Genomic DNA, 22,807 nt, shown 5'->3' with positions numbered 1-22,807 from the left:
AGAGCACATGTGCCCCTTTGAAGGGGACTATCTTCATTTCACCAGGACCATAGTGTGCTTCGTATCTTTTTATGCACAAATTTATTTTTTAATTACCAATGACCCAGTAACGATGTTTTTATCCTTTCTCCAGTCCAAACACATTACATTTATCGCCTGTGGTACATCAGAGGGGACACTGAGAGTAAGCAGTGATAAGGAATTTTTGAAAATCAAAATATGTTTTAGATTATCACAGGGACGGACCTAAGTGGGATAGCCTCCCTCTTAAACAAAATAGATAAAGAACTATTGAAAAAAATGAAATAAATGATAAATAACATTACACGTTCTCATCAAGTGTGGAAATAATTTATTTGAAATGTAAGCAAATGGACTACCCTCCAACACTTACGAAACTTTTAGTTTCATCGCTGGTATCGTATTAACACCTTCCATGATGTTATTACTTATTCACATCTTACATTCAATCAGAATATTTTTGTATCGACTATTAAAGGCCACAAACCTGTATATGCTAAAATAGCAGCTTCTGACGAGTGATCCATTTAATTACCCAGTATCATACTAATCTATTAAATATATTTTAAGATATTGTGACCAATCCATTGGACTGATCAATGTCAATAGAATATGTTTGAATATAATAGTAATCAAGCATAAATAATGTATCAGATGTTTGTGTGATTTGACTTCGTTATGCAAGGTAAAACCGATATTCCTAAATTATCAATTTTTTGTCATTAAATATTTTTACATTTCTATCCTTTTTGTGTTTAATAGGATTGTTCCTGGTGTAAGGGAACGATTACAAAAAAGGTACAATGACACATGTTTAGGGAACAAATGTATCCAACTTCTCATAAGGGTCTTGTAGAAGTAACTTAAAATAATATGAAATTGTATTTCAGTGTTGCCTTTTCAAAAGAAATGACATGATATTCGGCTACTTGCAGGCAAGAAAACAATTATCAATGATATATTTCTGGTGCTGAGTTTTCATTAGTTGAAATTACTATGTGAGAAAAAAATGGAAAAAACGATAATCTTTTGTCTGCAAGATGAATTGTAAGCTAACAACACTTGTCAAAATTTGGGAAAAAATCTTTGCAACAGACAACCGGTATTCAAACTGTTTAAAGCTTCCGGCGGATATCTTTTCGTTTATTTAACGTATTTGTGTTAAAGAAAAGAAAATATACTGGATTTATTACTTACTGACACAATCAATTAACATTTTATTTATTTTACCGAAGCATAATTGACTTCTCTGCTTCATCTCACTGTGATAAACGTGACATTTTTGTTTAAACAATCGTCAAATTTCGTTCTCTGGATAAAGCGTACATATGTATTATTTACCAGTAAGTATACATACGTTTCTGCACTTGAATGCAGACATAAGTCTCTTTAAAGATATTAATGACAAGTTTGTTTTTGTTTTTTCTTCATGTGAATATTTATTTGCACCTGTTTTTGTCGACAAATGCGATGCAAGCGTTATTCAGTGTATTGAATGTATTCTTTACATTGCTTGACAGTGTCCATATAGTATGCTTACATATGCAATGCAAAACAAATGGGTCACCAAGTCTCCAGTCGTTTTACTAAACAGGTGAGATTCGCGTTTTTTTCTATATAAAACACCGAAAGATGATATTCAGTCTTTTGAATATATTCATTAGTATTTAATTTCCAGGTGAGGTTGGCATTGTTTATGTATAGAACGACAATAGGTGCTGTCCATTTTCCTGAATATATTCATTATTTTTTACTGAAATGCTTTATACATATGCACATACAGTCATCAATGAATATATGATTATCAAATTAAACACAACTTCCGTGCTGCACAAAAACAATTAAGACAAAATAAACTTGGTAAAGAACAAATAACTAATTAGGGTTTTATCATGACTATCAAAGATATAACGTGTATGTAATACTGACAAGCATATCAGATCGTAACGCAACATCTTCTTACTTTCTCCTGTTTTGACAACCTTCTACCGAGGCTGTAGAAAGCCTGGTTAGTTTGATTGCGAATAAGTCCAAAATTTGCTTATCAAATGGATTGTAATTTATTAACAAGTTTGCTTTTCTCATTCATATAAAATCATACATAAACATACAATACGCCAATATCTGCCAAATATCAGATGAATAGAAAATACCTTGAAACAATTTGTTATACATAGCTGACAACATTATGCAGCCCTGTCAGATAAGTTCTAATAAACCATTAATGTCATTCTGGGTCAGTAACTGTCAACTCCTTCAAACTACGCAAAGTATGTACGATTTAATAAGGTAAACTTCCGTACATAATTGTTTTGTGTTCTAAATATGGAGTTTCAGTGATACTGAGTGTAAGAATAATCTATATGATAAATTGTGTAAGGTGCTTGACACATTTTACAACCGACACAAATATTAAGTTATAAAAGCTTATCTACAAATGTCAAGATAGGGTCGTTAACTCTGCACAAAAAACTCGACATATCTTTTCTGATTGTAATATCGAAATGCAATGTCATATGGTGTTCACAAAATATTTTTGGGCCAATCTAATGATACTCTCTATAAATTCAATATTCGAATGCACGTTGCGGTAACTTCATAAATCTTGCATATATATGCAAGACTCCATTCACAAATACACATCAACGACAGGGCCACAATACAGTCATACATCAGTTTTATTATTCCTTTTAAAGATTTATAAATATAACAACGAAAGACAAGGATAGCTTCATATGTACGTATCGGAAGACACTTCGACAATTACTGTCCCAAGAAACATCATCAATATCTCAAAACAAAATTCGCTAAATTCTCTATATATCTAGCATCTTAGACACATACGTTATAACGCAACAAATCTAAACAAACGGAGCCATTCAAAACATTTAGTACCTAAATGCAACATCAAACGACAAGGTATCATACCCTTCACAGTATTTGCAATATCACACTAGATATCGTAATACACAAGGTGTGTCGTTATTGACGAGGAATATTTCTTAACACCAAGAGTTTCATAGAGGACCAGGTCATCATATCATGAAACATGTTTATTTTAATTCCTAGTAGTGGAAAATACCAAAACGATAATATCTTAGAACCTAAATTAATTAAATCCGAGTAGTCGAAACAACAAAGTGTCTGATTAGAACTCTCTCTAACAAAGTATATATCAGTGTAGATTTGCTGCAAACCCCAAGTTTTTGTGAAGGTTGCCCTAGCTGCATTTTACTACTAGCTTACATGTATCGGTCCCTTGTTTGAGAACTTATCTAGAATCTGATATCAAAGTGATCCAAATTATAAGAGATTATTTCTAAACATATCAACCGTCTAGAGATTGGGGCTATTCTAGTATAAGTGCTAACTATGTCATTTGTCAGAACGTCTGTAAACTTGCCTAGAAGGATGCACTGGTCCCCTATATCGTGCCTGTTGCCGGCAGTCGTTAACGTACAGTAATAGTCGTAATACATCAGAATTCTTTTTACAAGTAATCCGGTTGATGTCATTTCAAGGCCACGCAAGTGTTTACAATTTATCCACTGTTCACATACCTCATCAGTAAACACTTCTTATAACGTACTTAAGCAATTGGTCAGCTCAGCCAACATTTTTGTATGTTAATTGCAGTTAATTTCCGTTACTTGTTTCAGGTCAAATCAGATTAGCCAACTTAAGTCTTATAATCAACTGTCCTAGGCTTACTAAGAGTTAGTTTTGGTACAGAATTGTTCATGTTTTTCCTCGAGCTTATAATTCAGAATCAGATATCCAGGTGATAGCAACTATCAGAGTCTATTTTTTCCCTTTTTTCTTAATAACTTAATATCCTAAAGACGATGACCACTCTATCAACCGTTAATGTCAACACTGAACTCCGATATAATAACAAATCAAATTTTGTATGTTTTATTTCACAATCATATCCTACCAATTAAGCATATTTACCAAAACTGTATTGAAAGAATATAAGGGAGTGTATACGTGTCATTTCAAAGCAAGTCGATTAACACGTTATCGTCTACAGGGTGACCGGGAACTGTTAAGATATTTCATGTTCATAAGAAAATCATGTCATGGTACTTAATTTGATGCACTTTAATCATTTTTTAAATCATTTTTATTGAATATCGAATTGTCGATAAGCAGACCAAACCGATTAATCAAACACGCCCGAGGCGCTAATACACACGACGCAATGTAATTGAACAGGATCGGAATCGTTAAAGACATATTTGTCCCTTGTTATCAAGAACTGATATTTGGTCTTTGTCCATAGCCGAAAATGGCCATGGGTTACGTCATACATCACATCATTATTCTTTTTATTAATAACATTTCGTATTGAAATATTTTATAATGCAGATGGTCAGCTTAGTTTTTACTCAAAGCGAAAACAGAAATAAAACGGGAAAAGATGACGAGCAAACAGCGACGAATGCTTCTTTCCACAGCGTGAACGCTGTGATCCCTTTCTTAGCAAATGAAGTATAAAACGTATTCGTAGTTTTCTACCCGGTGAAGGTATCATTCTCACACATTGCTATCCTGTTGTAAATTATGTAATATATGCGAATTGTCTTGTAAATCGACGGAATCATAATGAAACAATGTATTTTGATTACCAATAATTGTCATTAGAATACATCAGATGATACACAACGCACAATTCCTACACCTTTTCTAACTATCTTTCCAAGAATACAGACCATAGCAAAAATGTCATGATCAAACACGGAATGGATTTCAGCACAACGAACGGTCGTATATATTTCAAATGTTAACCTTAACTTGAAAGTTATCTTAATGTAAATGCCTTGGTTGTTGTAATATCAAGCTGAGATAACTAGTAATGTGGTACCAATGATATTATGTTATAAATATGTTTGTTTCCCTTTGGGAAATTAAGTTAAAATTTAAATACGTTTCTATTTTAATATCCTACTCATATATCAAAAGTGTTACGCAAAAGTGTATAGATCGTTACCCAAGTGAACACATGTATCTTGTCTACACGTAATCACATTCTCACCAAATAAATAAAATCATACAGAGCTATTATAGCGTCAAATGAATGTTAGTAATTGTTGTAATTATTAGATAGTACTACGTTTCAACCACTATGTGACAAAACGTTTGCAAGGTAATCCCGTATTGAGTCATAGGGATAGGCACAGTAACGGATCACTACGACATCACCTGTGTAGATAGAAACAGTACGGCCATATTTACGGCTGGCTCGCCCGCGGCCAAAGCGTTAATCTAGATATAACCTCGGGCGCTACATAGTCAACAAGGTATTATGTTCGATTTATATTACCGAAGGTATTGTGTTTTTGTAAACACGAAATCAGATATATTTTAATCAATTCATATGTCATCTATTATGTTCGATTTTAAATTCACTTGACTGCTAATAGAATTGTTCTTAATACATGAATTGTCTTACAGATCAAGAAATCGATCGTGTAGGCGAAATTCTTTTATCAAGATTAGTTGTTAAGGTTCTGACCGATAGTGAAACTTGTTTTACAAAAAAATATATCTATATATCTAAAGGAAGTATCAGTTATGATGCCACCTTTTTCTCTATTTTCCATTTTTCTATAGAATCAAAAAACATTTTTATTCATTTATTGTTTTATTATAATTTAGACAAATATCGTTTTCCCTTTATGATAGAAACACTACAGGTACAGAAACCTTATCAATCGTTTGGATAGTACGCTTATTTCTCATTGTACGCAAATCAAAAGTGCACTTGGGTGCAAAATGGAATGGCATAACGTTTAGAACTCTGGAAATTTAACAAAAGAACTTTTTTGTAAAAGAAAAATAATTGACCAACGATGACCAAAAACATTATTAAATGGTGATTGGTATGTTAATGATGACGATGTCTGTTTGGGAAGGGAACTTTAGCAAGAGCTGCAAGAACTACAAATTAACGATGTCAACCAAACTTTAAAGACCTCTTATACTTCATTTAATAAAAAGGAATAAGACTGCACTAATTAAAGGAACAAAATCATTCCGAATTCATATATAATGATCAATTATTCGAAAGTCCAATGTATCACAAAACGAAACTACCCCTCCATGTGTTGATAACGACTCCTTTAAAAACATTATCAGAAATTTGTCAATTTAGCAACGGATAACTAAGATTGGGTTGAATTATTTTTTTTACGATTTTTAAAAGATTATAACAATGCAAAAACAGACCATTAACAGTATGGTTTAAAAATATAGTATTACTCTTAATAATTATATAGAAGTATAAAAGTTTTTTATGTTTTCCTGGTAATTAGTACATACATTTACATATTGAAATAGAATGATATATGTCTTGTTGATAATACTTTGGTTACAATGCCAAGCTGCACTCCAAGCAGTATTGTACATACTACATTTTGGTTTTTGGTACATGATACAAACCTATCACGGTCATACATTAAAAATACACTTTATTATGGAGGGTGTCTATACAAATGTCAACCAATATGACCACCAACTTAATTTAGATTAATTTGTATTAGTCAGCATAAATATTTTGCAAAATCGATGGATGTTTAACAAACATGATTTCATTTCAGATTTTTTTATACCTTTGTTATTGTTTGGTATTGTGCAGGCGCTTCCCTGGCCTAGATACGCATTAAAAGAATTATAAATCACATAAGAATGTAAAATTATGTCCTCCATAATCAAAGGAAATATCTTCAAGCAGTACTATGTTGTAACATTTTACTACCAACGCTTGAAACTCAAAACAGAATACGTAAAGTGGTCCTGTCAGTGTTGCTGTCATGTCCAGTCTTAATGCCTCTATAAATCAGACCAACTGACAACATGAGTGTCACCTCTGAAACCCCTCGTGTCCACAAAGAAAGCACAATGATGACCGATCAGGTGACCATTATTGGACGGTCCTACTCGTTGTCCTGGGTTCGGCCAACTTATTGTCTTAATCACAGGTGATGCACGTCATGTTTGTTTTCTGGTTGGGAGGAAAATCGTGCAGACACATAGCTAAAATAGTTTGTTGGCTCTCCGTTTAATTGATTATTAGTAAGACTTGATTGTTTTTCTTTAATATGTCTTGCCGTCACCGAATGATGGAGTCTAATAAGCATAATAAAACACACGCGTGGAATCAAATAATAAATTGATATCATATGCAAACAAAGACATATGGGCCCTAGGATATTTCAGGAAGTCAAGTCTCCGATAGTTTTCCTCTTAGACAATATGTTTGCTTTGGGTTTTGGTAACCAATGACACAGCATGTGCTTACAGATTTTTTTCTAGGAAATAGATGAATGCAATATCACTGAGCATAACAAACAGAAGAAATATTTGATACCGCAATTAATTTAAATCTACAGTACATCCACATTACCATTTAAAAAGGATTTTTTTTCTGTCAGATTTTACACTGAAACGATGGTGTCTGTCACAACAAAGTATTACTGACATTATCTCATTTAATAATACACAAGGGGAGGTAATTTGGCGACAGCAGGTCAATATACTCAATAATATCGTTGTTGTTTGTTTTGCATCCCCAGGAAATTTCAACAATTCGCCAAAGTGATTTGAACTTTGAGTATAATGCCTTATTATAAATGTAAATAGTCTTTTATATATTTGACAACATACGATGTCAGTTACTTACTTGACAGTGTGATTGGTCAGAGGAGCATTCTCGTTCTCCATTGCGTACAGGGCGATCTTGAGTCCCCCCACACTGGTAGCGGCACTAAATCCATGATATTCCTTAGTAGGAGCCATCCAGGCTATACGAAATTCGTGACTACTTGACGTTTCCAGTTGCAATAACAAGACTAAAAGAAAATTCCAGAGGTTTCGTTTCATATTCATTACGAATTCGTGTATGTAAAGTAGTTATTTGATGTAAATAACACTCGCACACATACACCTTAGATTTACTCACCGACAGATGAAATTACCACATTATCCTTGAGATGTTAAGGTATACAAACGGAAGACACTGGTAATATTTATAATCCTTGTAAGTGAATAAATACAAAAATGGTCCTGATGGTCAAAGAAAGATAAGAAAAGTTCGAAAAGTTGACATCATAATCTCAAAATAAGAAAGCCTCCATCTTTTTCCCAAGATACCTTTTTAGCCTGTCATTCATTTCGCAAGGTGGTTGCTGTGACGTCAGCCTCGGGGCACCAATGGAAGACGTCGTTACGAATGATGGATGGTAATGCCATCTGAAGTACACTGCGCCAGGTAAGTTTCCGCTCAGTGTTAGCACGGCCAGGTAAGATACATTAACGAATACAAAAGAAATGGACATATTGCCATGTGTCATTTTTATTATCTAAAGACGTTTCTTGTTATGTACATGTGATGTGTATGTATAGACCCATCAACTATCTTAACAAGAATATCTAGGAAAAGATAACTCCTTACAAATTCATATAAACACGTGGATATTCTAACGTTCATAACTAAATCATTATTATTTTTAATCTGTAATTAGAAAATACAAATATAAAAATTTGAAAACACTTATTTGAATGTCATTAGCCAATGTCTTAACATATATTGATATGAGTAACAAAAAAACTCCTCAACTGATTCACACATAAAATATAGTTTAATGCTTTATTTTACAATAAGACGTCGCGATATCTTGTATCAACTTTATACAATTTTATCGACAGATAAGAGGTATCAATATTATAACAAGCTCGGACAAAAACGTACTACTTCAACTTACATAAAAACGATACTTTCGATTTGAAAAATTAAATAAATATATAAAAAAATAAATGGATATCGTTATTATAGTAATCGCTTTGTCGGTGCGCCCGTGTGTGCATCCGTCCGTCTGTACTAAAAAAAGTCCTTGTTCAAGATATTTCATGAGCCCTTTAACCATATTTGGTTTATATTTACCCCATAGTATAGTAATATCAGGTTATACACCTGGGTGAAATAGATATATATATATACTACTCACATTTTGCTAAGGATCACCTATATTTTTAAAAAAATATCAAAATGTTAGAAAGGATATTGTATTTTCCTTACGTATAGTTTTTGGCGAATATGTTATCCTTCCAAATCGCCCTGTGTGGGTGTGTTCAGTCAACCATAAAATCGACTGCACGCTTTTCCACGTGTTCACCCTTTTCAAAAGCTGAGCTAGGCTAAGTAAGGCGTTGTTCAAATTGTTAAGGAAATCAATTTGATGAATATTCTTTGAGCGTTTTTTGTTTTAATATGGCACAAAGACGAACCAGACAACGGTTAAATGACGGTCAAATGAATAGGGGCATCGGGATGCTGCAAGCTAGCATGTCTCAACGACAGGTTGCAGAAGACATTGGGATGTCTCAAAGTGTGGTGGCAAAAATGTGGAATCGTTACCAAACTAACGGAAACCCTTCCAGACGTCATGCTGGAGGTCGGTCTATGGGCTACAACGCAGCGCAAAGACCGATTTTTGCTCATACAGGCACGGCGTCACAGGTTCCAGACTGCCACAGCTTTACGAAATGACCTCCTAATACCTCTGGTACCCGGGTAGCTACTTAGACAGTGAGGAGCCGCCTTCATGATGCTTGTTAAAGGTCACGTAGACTAGCAATACGAGTTCCCTTAACTTACGTTGTGGAACATGACCGATATGGCGGAGGTTCAGTGATGGTGTGGGTGGCATAAGCCTTCGTGGGAAAAGTGACCTACATGTCTTCCATAATGTCATCGTTACGGCACGGATTTACTGCGATGAGATGCTTGATGCCTATGTCAGTCACTACACTGGCGCTATCGGCCCTGACGTCATTCTTATGGACGGTAATGCTAGGCAACATAGAGCAGGGGTAACTGAGCAGTATCTACAGCAAGAGACTATTCAACGAATGGGTTGGCCAGCCTGCTCGCCTTATCTTAATCCCATCGAGCATGTGTTGGACATGCTGCAGACAGCTCTCTCTGCCAGAAATGTTCAATCAAGAACGCTCCCCAGTAGCTGGGAACAGCTTTGTTAGCTGAGTGGAACGCTACCCCACAAAACCGGATACGCGATCTCATTCGGGGCATGCGCAGACGTTGTGAATCTGTAATTGATGCTTATGGGCGTCACACTCGATACTAAAACAGTTTCTGTTTATTTAGGATGAGTTTTGTTTAGTTGAAGTGTTTTAGTGAATAGTAATTTAGTTTATTAGTTCACCAAAGTATGGTAACATAAATTGTTATATCTCATTATATTTAAGTGGTTATCGGTCAAGGTTTCAAGGTCGTTCGACGTTGCTGATCTAGTGAGAGCATCTCAGGGTAATATTACATCGGTGAAAAAGCTAGCTTGCCCGAAAGACAGTACTTTCCCCCATATTCCTTGGAAGCTACGGTTTATTTTTCATTTATGAAAGCAACCTTAATTACACAAGAGTGTTGTTCCGTATGTTGTGAGGCAATAGATCGCTGACCCTAGTATAAAAACTGTAAAAGATATATTACCAAGTGATGTTGATAAAACAACCAAACATGACAGAAAACACATTACAAAACGCAACAAAATGACTAAAGTGTCAAAAAAACATAACTCGGAATACAAATCGATAAAACTAGAACAAACAATAAACAAATGAAAGATTTACATCGAGACCATTGAAAACTTTTAAGGAGAAACCGATCAATGTATTAGTCGAATCAAAGTAATGTCACGTCATCGCATTGTGAATTCGGGTAGTGACAAAACAAACCACAAGTCACTTTAATTAACATCATCAAAAACCTTCGTATCACACAATATAAAGATATCTATACACATACCTAACAAATAAGATATAGGTGTGTGCCGACGGATCTCTAACTCTAAGGTGGGATATAGTTAAAGTTTGGAAGTTGATCACAGAGCAGATCCGCAGTCTTTCGTAATTGTATCTCTAATTTAAGTGTGAATGCAATAGAAACAAACACCTCGATCAAATTAAAAAATTCACACCGTTTAGAGGTTTGAAAAAAATAATATTATTATATGCACTTATCATCTCGTCAAAGAAGTTTGTAGTGTAGCTATAAATATTTATTTACTATTACGTGTTCTTCTCATCTCTTGTTAAATTCATTTGTATATATTATAATGACGAAAGTATATCTAATGCATTCTCTCCCACAGCAGCTATAGGTTACCTCACTTTCGACTCATTGAAAGAAACCGCTAGGAATTGGGAAACATTTTTGGTTACCCTTTAGTGGGTAACACACTGATTGTGATTGCATTGGTCATTTTCTAACTATGACGCATATAACAATGCTTTGCGACGTCATCTTCCATTATGACGTCAAAGTTCATTTGTTTCACAGATAGGAAATAGGAATAATATATTCTCAAGAGAAGCATGGTTTTCTTGATGTTTTAACTTAACGTTGAGACAGAATTTCAAACTTTTGATGGTAGATTATTATGTTTATTAACTCTCGTTACATGTTTTTATTTTTAAAATTTGAAAAGACACTCTTTGAAAACTGACTAACTCGAGTTAAGTAACCATGACAACCAACCATCACTCGTTGGAGAACCTTTATAATAATAACAATGGGAAAACAAACAATAATGAAGCAGTTAACATTTTATTATTAATACATATATACGTATGCAATTATAAACAGCAAATATTCAAGGTTAATAGATAATAAATAGTTGATAATGAAATAGTAAATGTTTATGTTCAATATACATTAATATAGAAATAGGTACTGCTGGTATATCACAATCAAACAGCAGGCTCCCGTCTCATTATTTAAGAGTACTGACTCTCCACAGAATTCTGTTGTTCCCCCGTATGACTTGCAAAGCGACGCTTTTCAAAACACACACTATCGTACCTCTGCAAGCAATTAACATTAGTGTAGTCTTATAAACAATTAAACAAAATTCAATTATAAAAGATTAGAAATTGGTTATTGGCGATAACATACTGAACAATGAATTAATTTCTCTCATTTCCGTGCGTGTAAGATATAGCTGTCCGGGGTAAGAAAGGGGTGTAGGAAATTTCTATCTAACAACCCGTTTCACGTGACCTGACGTCAAATTGGCTGAACAATGACGTGACGTCACGAATTCCATAGCCGCAATGCGGAAAGGGCGACGTGATGAAATTAAAACCGTTTACGGTATATTTACCATAATTATGAGAAAGATGAGATTATTTTTTCTGTGTGCAAACATTGTTTGCAAATATGCGGTTCGCTAAATCTGGTTCAGGGGAAAAATTAATATTTTCAAAATGGTAGCCAGTTAAAACGCATTTCCATGCTTTCTGAGATTATACTGGTAGTTGGAATGAGAGAAGAATACTCTTTCATGCCCAGAGGTGAAGGATAAGGAAATCTCACCCTCGGGATTTCCCTATCCTATACACCCCTGGACATGAAAGAGTCTTATAATCTAAGATCCACTCACTATACTAGTTTCTTAACAAAAAGGGGGAAATTAATGCCGCTACATTACTCATTTAATTATGATTTTGTCTAGAGCTGAAATCGAATGTTATTTCAATGCTTTTAGACGATCGAATGATATGGCATTGACAGGTTCGGCATTGAAAAACTGAAATCCCTCTGAACGTAAGTTATGCAGGCGTATGAAAATAAAGGCGGTTCCAGATGGTATGGGACGGATTCTATCCGAACGAATCATCGAGTTCTCTCAAGTTTATAGAGTAATTCCTGTATAATCCGATACATTTGAAACAATTTGGGAAAATAAAAAATAAACTTTTTATATCCAGGCAACATGCAATAGGTTACATACATACATTCAAAAAGTATAAAAAAAACTAAAAAAAAACACCGCACAGTTAGCCTTGGATTAACATCTGAACGCTGTAAAAACGAAAGTTGTCCATACTTTCACCGTTGGTAACTGTACATCGTACATGTTACCATGACACCGTAAGAATATCTTGTCATTTGACACTCTTGCAAAATTATATGCAAACGTTTTTGTTATGACATGACTTTGATCGCAGATTATGTCGAATTCGCTTTGCCATTACTATGAGATTATTCAAGTCCAGTATCACAATCCCGATCCCAACCGCCCCGAGGATGATGCTTGCCCCGTAGCCCAACACCTTGGCCGATGTCCGGCCATCCCACGCGGATGTTAAAGAACGCTTGTATCTATTTGTTTTCTCGCGTTGAATTAGAAGTTCAGTACGAAGTGCTTCGATAATTCGTTTCATTTCTCCCTCGTTAGGATTCAGGGAACAGTTGCGCTGTAGACAGCTACATGTCTGGATAGATGAGACTGTCGAATGTCGAAGGGGACTTGTTGTTATCTTCTCAAAAGCTCTCGATAGAGAAGTCATTCCGACTGATGACGTTATCATTTCCACACTTGTTACCTCTTTATATGTTGACGTCAATTCCTGGGATGTTGTTGTTCTGGCAACAGATACTGACGTCCCTGGAGGAGGAGTCACCGTTTCCAGAGTTGATGAGGTGGTTTCTATTGGAAGGTTTACCGTAGACGTCCCCGCGGTGGCATGGCGCTCACATCCTCCTTGTGGAAATTGTGTCGCTACATTATCACATGACTGTAACAAAATATATAGTATATTACGATTAAATTATATAATAATGACAACAACATTCATTCCATACATTAAAAATGTTTATATATCTTCTAGGTAGAACTAATTAACCTAAATACTTATTTTACCAAGCATGATGTTTTTTATGGAGCAAACCGGACTCTATTTTCCCCATGACTCACCTAGTTGGACAGGTAAAAAGCAATTAATGATAAAAACAAAGCATACAAATACTGCAACCGTCTAACTGAACGGACGATATTAAATAATATTTCAGCTACAGTATGCGGAACATTGCTAGTGAAATAAATTAAAATTAAGATAAAGATCACCTTGAAGATGACACCTGTAGCGAGTTTGGTGATCTACATGTAGTGAGGATGTAAGGAACAGCATTGAGTCTTACATGTCAGTTGAAACCAAGCAATTAAAAAGGTAAACATTATGTGGTTCATTTGCTAATGCAGTATTAGCAATGTCAAAACTGTACCGATCACGTATAAAAAGAGATGCGAATCCTATCGTTGTACCAAACCTGGATTTTGTCGTACAATTTAAAAGATTTGTAAATGTATTGCAATGCATCTTACAGTTTCATTAACAGTTTATCATACAATTATATTGTAATCGGATAGCATTGTACTGTGTATAGTGTAAGCGGCTTTGTCCTTGACCACGTACTTGAGCCTAACTGTAATCCTTCATTGTGTATTACAAGACAAATGAAACGGTTCTAGTCGTATTTAAAACTGTGTAATCTGTAAACACATTCTGTATAAGTACACATTTATCTAACAAGTGATCATTTTGTTTTTTAACACATGCCGTAATTGAAAAGTTATTGTAAAATGATTGTATCATAATCTCATTCCAGACATATATACCTACTTTTTCTGATATGTATGTCCTAATTATCTAGAAAAGGTTTGTACCGACGCTGCATTTGGCTTATCCAATAATAAAATACATTTCATATCAAATTGCTGAAACCGAAAATACTGCATCCTGACATAACTTGCAACAATGGTAAACCGTACCTAGTTTGATATAGCCTTTTCTTCCCCTTTATAACTTTTATTTCTCAGAAACAAAAGTTCAAAAGTCGTCGTCCTTTCGTGTGGAATATTCTGTGTTGACAGTTGTAAGCTTATTCTATCACTCTCCCACATCATACAACAACGACACTGGAAATTACTCCATCACAAACGACTGCCGGGAAATTAAGGTAACAATGTGTTTGGAAGGCGCGGTCATTATTTAGTATGTGTGTGCATATGTGCGTGCGTTAGTGCTTGTGTGTAAAATATATATTACTTTTATGTATATAAATGGGGTGGTTCATTTGCTAATGCAGTATTAGCAATGTCAAAACTGTACCGATCACGTATAAAAAGAGATGCGAATCCTATCGTTGTACCAAACCTGGATTTTGTCGTACAATTTAAAAGATTTGTAAATGTATTGCAATGCATCTTACAGTTTCATTAACAGTTTATCATACAATTATATTGTAATCGGATAGCATTGTACTGTGTATAGTGTAAGCGGCTTTGTCCTTGACCACGTACTTGAGCCTAACTGTAATCCTTCATTGTGTATTACAAGACAAATGAAACGGTTCTAGTCGTATTTAAAACTGTGTAATCTGTAAACACATTCTGTATAAGTACACATTTATCTAACAAGTGATCATTTTGTTTTTTAACACATGCCGTAATTGAAAAGTTATTGTAAAATGATTGTATCATAATCTCATTCCAGACATATATACCTACTTTTTCTGATATGTATGTCCTAATTATCTAGAAAAGGTTTGTACCGACGCTGCATTTGGCTTATCCAATAATAAAATACATTTCATATCAAATTGCTGAAACCGAAAATACTGCATCCTGACATAACTTGCAACAATGGTAAACCGTACCTAGTTTGATATAGCCTTTTCTTCCCCTTTATAACTTTTATTTCTCAGAAACAAAAGTTCAAAAGTCGTCGTCCTTTCGTGTGGAATATTCTGTGTTGACAGTTGTAAGCTTATTCTATCACTCTCCCACATCATACAACAACGACACTGGAAATTACTCCATCACAAACGACTGCCGGGAAATTAAGGTAACAATGTGTTTGGAAGGCGCGGTCATTATTTAGTATGTGTGTGCATATGTGCGTGCGTTAGTGCTTGTGTGTAAAATATATATTACTTTTATGTATATAAATGGGAAAGAGACGAATATCACTATTGCAAATATTAGGATATGGGCTTTGAAATGCTGAGTGACAAGGGCTAAACAAAACGTATGTATATATCTTAATGGTTAGTCGATTGACCCCGTACATGTAACTGGACTGAGCAGAGTGTATCTTTAAGTTGGGCATTCTACGAGTACTCACTTAAACTGAATAAATTCAAACCAAAACAAAAGTACGTAGCAGTACACGTGCTTTACTTCATTTCATGCCTTGTTACAAAATAAACCGGTGTATTATTGAACAGGATTCCATATGTTTGTATTATACAGTTTGAACATTGTAAACCTGGAAGTAGTCAGAATAAGTGTTGGTTCAACTAAACTTTACTTATAAAGACATAATATTAACATTTGCATGGCATTGTCACTATATAGCCTCTTTGAAAGCTGTGTCGTTGATGGGACTTTAATTACCATGCATCACGAGACACAATTCTTAGCGTATAAATACAACACTGACCGGAACTACAATATCCAATATGAATAAACATGACGGCTGCTGAAATATCGCTGGGCATTGTGAGATTTGATAATACCATTGTATATGTATGTGCAAAATAAAAAATGAAATAAAAAAAACTTTTATTACAACGAAAACAAGACCAATGTCTGCAATATCGTACAAAATGCACATCGGTTGAAATCACCAATGCCGGCAATGGAAACAATTTTAACGCTCATGCAATTTATCAGAAATATCGTCTGTTACACTGCACTGATCAACAGGGGTTCGTTACAAATGTCTGAAATACACATATTCTATAGACCTACTGACACATATGTTACAGACCTACTGATATGAGTCACAGCACACATAAACATTTCAGACATTTGTAACGAACCTGTGCTCCGTCGCAAGATCACTCACTTCAAACGCTATCAGTTTCACGCGTCTCGCATCCACGGTTCCTCAGTTTCTGACGACATGTCAAATAACGAGGCTGTTATAGAATCTACCGACTGTTGTCAGGTTCCCATACAATCAACAAATACATTCACGCCTGGATTCTTCACAAAATGAGCAAAGAGAAAAGTTCGAATTAACTTCCAAAAATAACTCCCTCGTGGAGGGCAAGGTCGGATTTACGGTGTTCACTGTATTTGTCCATGCGCGAAATTTGTTCCGGGGAAAAATCGAAACAATTTCAAATCTAACTTTCAGCTCAGAGTTCTATTGATAAACTTAAATCACCCTATAGACATATCATACGCAATTGTATTGATACTGAATTGTGGAATAAAATTGAAGTGTTTGTTAAAATTTCAAAGTACTACTTTGTTTGCCAATCAGCACGCGACAATACGCTGTTCAAACTATTGAACGAAATTGTGTGGACTGTCGATAAGGCGGGCATTTTTAATCTTGAATATGAAGTATAAGTTAAAAAAGAACATAAGAGGCAGAGAAAACGTAAATATAAGTATTGAACTGTTTTTGTATGGTATTTATGATCTTAGCGCGCATTATGTTGTTTGCTTGCAAAGCTGTGTCATTCAAATAGATCATAAATACCATACAAAAACAGTTCAATGCTTAAGTATACAACATCAAAAATGTTATCAGCAATTCCAATTCATGATATAATCCTATTCCGTCTTTGCGTATTGCAGAGTTATCTTCTCTTGAGAGCAGGTATTGATTGTTACGTCATTGGTTTGTGTGAGAAAATTACGACGTTTTCTCAAAAATTGATGACGTTACTCTCACAAACAATTGACGTAATAATCAATACCTGCTCTCATGAGAAGATAACTCTGCAATACGCAAAGACGGAATACTTACATAGTGATACCTGTAGGCAAATCGATATTAAAACTCGATATCATGCGGCAAACAGCGGGTTGTGTAACGACAAGGATCACATATAACAGTATATAATAATTCACATTTCTATAGTATAAACGTATAGACAAACCGCCAAGGTGTATTTCTGTACAAAGTACAAAGAAATGTCACAATACAACACGTTAGTCAAACTGTATACAGAACAAGGGTTTGTTTCCGTTCATTCTCCCTACAAACTACAAATTAAACAATTACTCTAGATATATATACGCGAAACGATTTCACCTATTAGTCTTTGCATAGCTTGTGCAGTGTACTGGAGACGCATAAGAACATTAGTACGAGTGGAAAGGTTGTGAAATCAGTGTAGAACATTTCAGGCATATGTATCACAACTATATATTGTGTGGACAAATACATGTCACATACAAGTAGACGTGTATATATCCACCCAATAAACAAGTGCAGTCTGCAAGGTCTAATGGACACATATGGGTGATTTTGCATTTTCACGAATAGATGATCAGTTGTCTTCTGGAAAGTTAAAGTCTAACAACATTGGCTAACAAAACGATTTCCTGACATACAACACTGCACTATGTAGATGGGCAATTCTCTAATCACACTATAACGGTGATTTACATCTGACGGGTCACAAAAACGTAAGTACCATGTACAAGTATATAGCAATACAATATTTCTTATGTATTTTTTTATGCTAGAAACTATATCTTCATTGCAAGAAAAACAAAATAACGTTCGTATTTAATACTGTAATTACCCTTTATTTCTAACACAGGAAAGAAAAATAAATGTTATACGTACGTCGTGCTTATGTTGAGTTAAGGGGTAGCTCATAGCACGTGTTCTCTTCCGGCCATGTATATATCCCGTTAATCTTAAGGCGTGGTTCGGCAGGCTGATGTTGTGAATTCCAGATGATATTTGTAGAATACCTTTGAAAAAGTCCGGTATATTGTCGACGGCCGTTAAATTGTAATGTTTGCCATCGATTTTCACAATATTTGCATCAGTAACAAACACGAGCCAGAAGTCCAAACTGTTTGGAACATAAAAATATAGCACACCACTAATGAGTTCGTGTACTGGAGGAATCAGAACCATGGACGGGTCATTCATCGGTATCCCAATAAATAAGGTGACCAGGATTGGCTTGTCGGCTGTGAGTACACATATTGTTCTTAGTTGGACATAAGTTTGATACCATCTGGTTTCTGTTAACATGACGGACTTAGAAGTGTTATCTGAACAGGTGAAATTAACGGTGGTAGCAGGATCTGATGCTACGATTTTACACGTGTATGAACCTTTAGCTGGAGGAATGTTCACAAAGTACATACCCCAACTATTCACAGAAGGTATTTGTTCCACCAAATGGCCCCATTCTGGTTTGAATTGTAATAGTTTTTGTCGTATATTTCCGCTGAATACACTGATTGGATGCGATGCTTGAATGAATGTTCCTGTTAAAAATCCCCATTGACATTGTAGTTGTAACGTTTCGTATTCATCCAGTGTTGTACTTATCACTGTCCCATCCCTAAAGCGTTTACTATTAAACTTTATAATTACCTTCTTGTTTGTTCGAAGTGTGACGTTCACTGAAGTGCCATTGACTGTACCAACTAACAAAATTTGTGACAATTTTGATAAAGTGACCGCATAGAAACAAGTATCAGCATTCGTAACAGGAATGCTCAGGAACCCGTCCATCGAACTCTTGCCAGTTTTATTGAAACGGTTTACACCATAAATAATGACTCCGTCACCAGATTCCACCCTGATACCCCGCTGTGTCTTATCAGACCCTCTCACCATGTACTCTTCTGAAAAAGGTACAACTCGTGTTGTTCTGCCTGGAAGTGAAATACTTGAGAGCTGTGTACCTTTTGTTTGATAATTAACACAGGTGGTATTTTCACCTGTATTAACAATGTGGAAGGATAATTTACAGGAAGAGTTGGGCGCGTTCAAAATCTGGTTCTCCATAAATCCTATCATATAAACATTACGGGTCGTCTCGTTATGGCACAGGGCATCTGAAACATCAAAACATATCACTTTGTTACTTGAATGCTATAAATATACATGTATTTAAAAAAAAAATACGCAACAAGTTATTAGTTTTCGATCTGCGTGTTCTCTTGTGTTTAAAGATTCCAAAATGCACAGGATTTGGTCGATTTCTTAAGTATCGGCGACTCGAAGAAATCATTTATTCATACTTTATTATCATTCACTGCTGTTCCGTCTTCAGATTTCTATTTTTATATCCTATGAGTTGCCAAATTCTTGATCTGAATCAGGCTCAAATTTTGATTTTGTTTGTGGAGAGATTTGTAAAAAATGAATGTTTCAAATACAAAAATACCAAAGTGTGAACATGTACAAATAATCCCTTAATGAAGTTCGACAAATAAATATATAAATATAAACGTAAAGAAAATTACAAAAATACAACTCTTAATTTAAAATTACAAATCGTTCAAAATCCTAGATTAAAAAGCAATTAAGGTGTTCAAGTAGTTCCACAATAATCCATAATCAATTTAAAGTTTTGAACCCGATTAAGGAGTATTTCCTATTTCTGGCGGATTAATTGTCTACATCATTGTAACTTTATCTTCCATATCATACATGGTTATATGGTATTATATCCCAGTGGTGGTTTAGGGCGAACTTACGTATCATACATGGTTATAATTATGGTATAATATCCCAGTGGTGGTTTACAGCGAACTTACGTATCAAAACTGACTGCAGGAGAAGAAACCATGCTAAATCTGGACATCGAATGAAAGCCATATTCACCATGTGTCCGGAATGAACTGTGTCAAATTTGTCAACGGTCTTCTATGCAGGGAAAATAAATATGTTTATCATAGAGCTTCTGATTGGATAAAACCGATAGCCATTCACAATCATACCGCTCGTCCACTTATTGATTGAAGCGGATTACAGATTCATATTGTCGGGTAGCTCTCTTCATTCTCTTCATTAAAAGGCAATATTTACATTTGCATGGCATTGTAACTATATAGCCTCTTTGAAAGCTGTGTCGTTGATGGGACTTTAATTACCATGCAGCACGAGACACAATTCTTAGCGTATTAATACAACACTGACCGGAACTACAATATCCAATGTAAATAAACATGACGGCTGCTGAAATATCGCTGGGCATTGTAAGACTTGACAATGTCATTGAAAATTTATGTGCAAAATAAAAAATGAAATAGAAAATACACATATCTTATAGACCTACTGACACATATGTTACAGACCTACTGATATGAGTCACAGTACATAAACATTTCAGACATTTGTAACGAACCCCTGTGCTCCGTCGCAAGATCACTCACTTCAAACGCTATCAGTTTCACGCGTCTCGCAGCCACGATTTCCTCAGTTGCTGACGACATGTCAAATAACGAGGTTGTTATAGAATCTACAGACTGTCGTCAGATTCTCATACAATCAACAAATAAATTCTGGATTCTTCACAAAATGAGCAAAGAGAAAAGTTCGAATCAACTTCAAAAATAACTCCCTCGTGGAGGGCAAGGTCGGATTCACGGTGTTCACGGTTTTATCCATGCGCGAAATTTGTTCCGGGGAAAAATCGAAACAATTTAAAATCTCACTTTCAGCTCAGAGTTCTATTGATAAACTTAAATTACTCTATAGACATATCATACGCAATTGTATTGATACTGAATTGTGGAATAAAATTGACGTGTTTGTTAAAATGTCAAAGTACTACTTTGTTTGCCAATCAGCACTCGACAATACGCTGTTTAAACTATTGAACGAAATTGTGTGGACTGTCGATAAGGCGGGCATTTTTAATTTTAAATATAAATTATAACGCGCTAAGTTCAATGCTTAATTATATGCAAGAACGTTAATCGGAGTCACATATTCGCGATACAGATACACAAATCAGTACAGATTATTTTAGCATTGAGGATGAATTCTTTTATTTTCATCGGGGTATGAATAAATTTTTTTGGAAATTGTATGAATCCTCGTAGCGGATTCTTACAATGTTTGCAAAACAAAATCTTTTCATAACCCGATGAAAATAAAACAAATCATCCTCAATGCTTATTATCAATTTAAACTGATTGTCATGAAAAAATCCATGAACAAATAAAATCGATAGATTATTATTGATAGTGGCACTTTATCATATGTGCAATAATATTTCAACCAGCAACATTGTGTTTTTGCGTTCCCATGAAACGTCAAATGTCTCGTGCGATCAGCTGAGCGGAGAGAAGTCGTCGGCCATTTCAGTTAACTGTTCCGAGGCGGTAAAACACGATGTATGGCCTATTTTTGTCCGAAATTAAAGACGAAATGCGCAAACGACGAGTTGGATAGAAGGCTGACAGAAAGAACGTTATTTGAAGAAGATAGCTGAGTTGATTGTGTCATGGGCAGCATTACATTCGTTGCATTTAAAGCAAGTGGACAAGGACACCTGTTTTGAATGTCGGTGACTGTGTGTGATGGCACAGTTTGTGTATGTGTCCGGGAATCATTTGAAGACTGGTGTTCGGTTGAAGTTAACTATGGATGCCAGTGTTTCACATTAAGTGTGCGTTTGGCTGGTAGAACATCATTGACTGTAACTTCTTTCAGAACTTTCGTTAATGATCCCGGACATAGGCATAACTATGCCGCAGGTCGAAGCCGGTAGCTCGAAGCACAGGTGTTCGTTACAAATGTCTGAAATACACATATGCTATATACTGATATCGGTCACAGCACATGAGTATTTCAGACATTTGTAACGAACCCCTGTGCTCTAAGGCAGTGTGCTGTGTATATCGCCAATTTCCTCTGTGGCAAGGGACGACATGGCCTCCTTCCTGCAGTGATTGAAAAGGGGTCCCTGCGTGTTTGAACGGGACATTGTTTTCCTTGTACGGACTACATCGGTTTCCAAGCGGATGGTGCCTCAACAGTATTTAGTTCACTTTGCTGGTGTTTTTTTTTGTTATTACCTCGTATTCTCCATTTTCATCTCTCAAAATTGAACGAGTTGTAGTGAAACTCGTGATCTCTGCTCACAAAATACATCGCCATATTCATCGAAATACGATAACGGAGGAGGACAGGATTC

At 35.3% G+C, this 22,807-nt stretch overlaps 2 protein-coding genes across 2 annotated transcripts in view; both read right to left on the bottom strand.

Annotated features, from left to right (window-relative positions):
- Nucleotides 1–8,187, bottom strand: part of LOC110450144 (atrial natriuretic peptide receptor 1-like) — a 37,481-nt gene extending 29,294 nt beyond the window's left edge. The window contains exon 1 of the mRNA XM_021497428.1: nucleotides 7,706–8,187. Within this exon, the coding sequence (XP_021353103.1) occupies nucleotides 7,706–7,911 (206 nt within the window). The 5' untranslated portion in view covers nucleotides 7,912–8,187. The remainder of the gene's footprint in view (nucleotides 1–7,705) is intronic.
- A 3,633-nt stretch (nucleotides 8,188–11,820) lies between these two features.
- Nucleotides 11,821–18,795, bottom strand: LOC110450154. Its single transcript, XM_021497438.1, has 3 exons — nucleotides 18,481–18,795; nucleotides 13,081–13,623; nucleotides 11,821–11,907 (listed from the first exon to the last, which is right to left on the bottom strand). The coding sequence occupies exons 1-3, from the start codon at nucleotides 18,793–18,795 to the stop codon at nucleotides 11,821–11,823; spliced, it is 945 nt and encodes a 314-aa protein (XP_021353113.1).
- Between the last annotated feature and the right edge of the window lie 4,012 nt (nucleotides 18,796–22,807).

Source organism: Mizuhopecten yessoensis, unplaced genomic scaffold (genome assembly GCF_002113885.1).
Source record: "Mizuhopecten yessoensis strain PY_sf001 unplaced genomic scaffold, ASM211388v2 scaffold4999.3, whole genome shotgun sequence".
Lineage (NCBI taxonomy): Eukaryota > Metazoa > Mollusca > Bivalvia > Pectinida > Pectinidae > Mizuhopecten > Mizuhopecten yessoensis.
The sequence above is the reverse complement of the archived record's forward strand: the minus strand, read 5'-3'. Positions and strand labels throughout refer to the sequence as shown.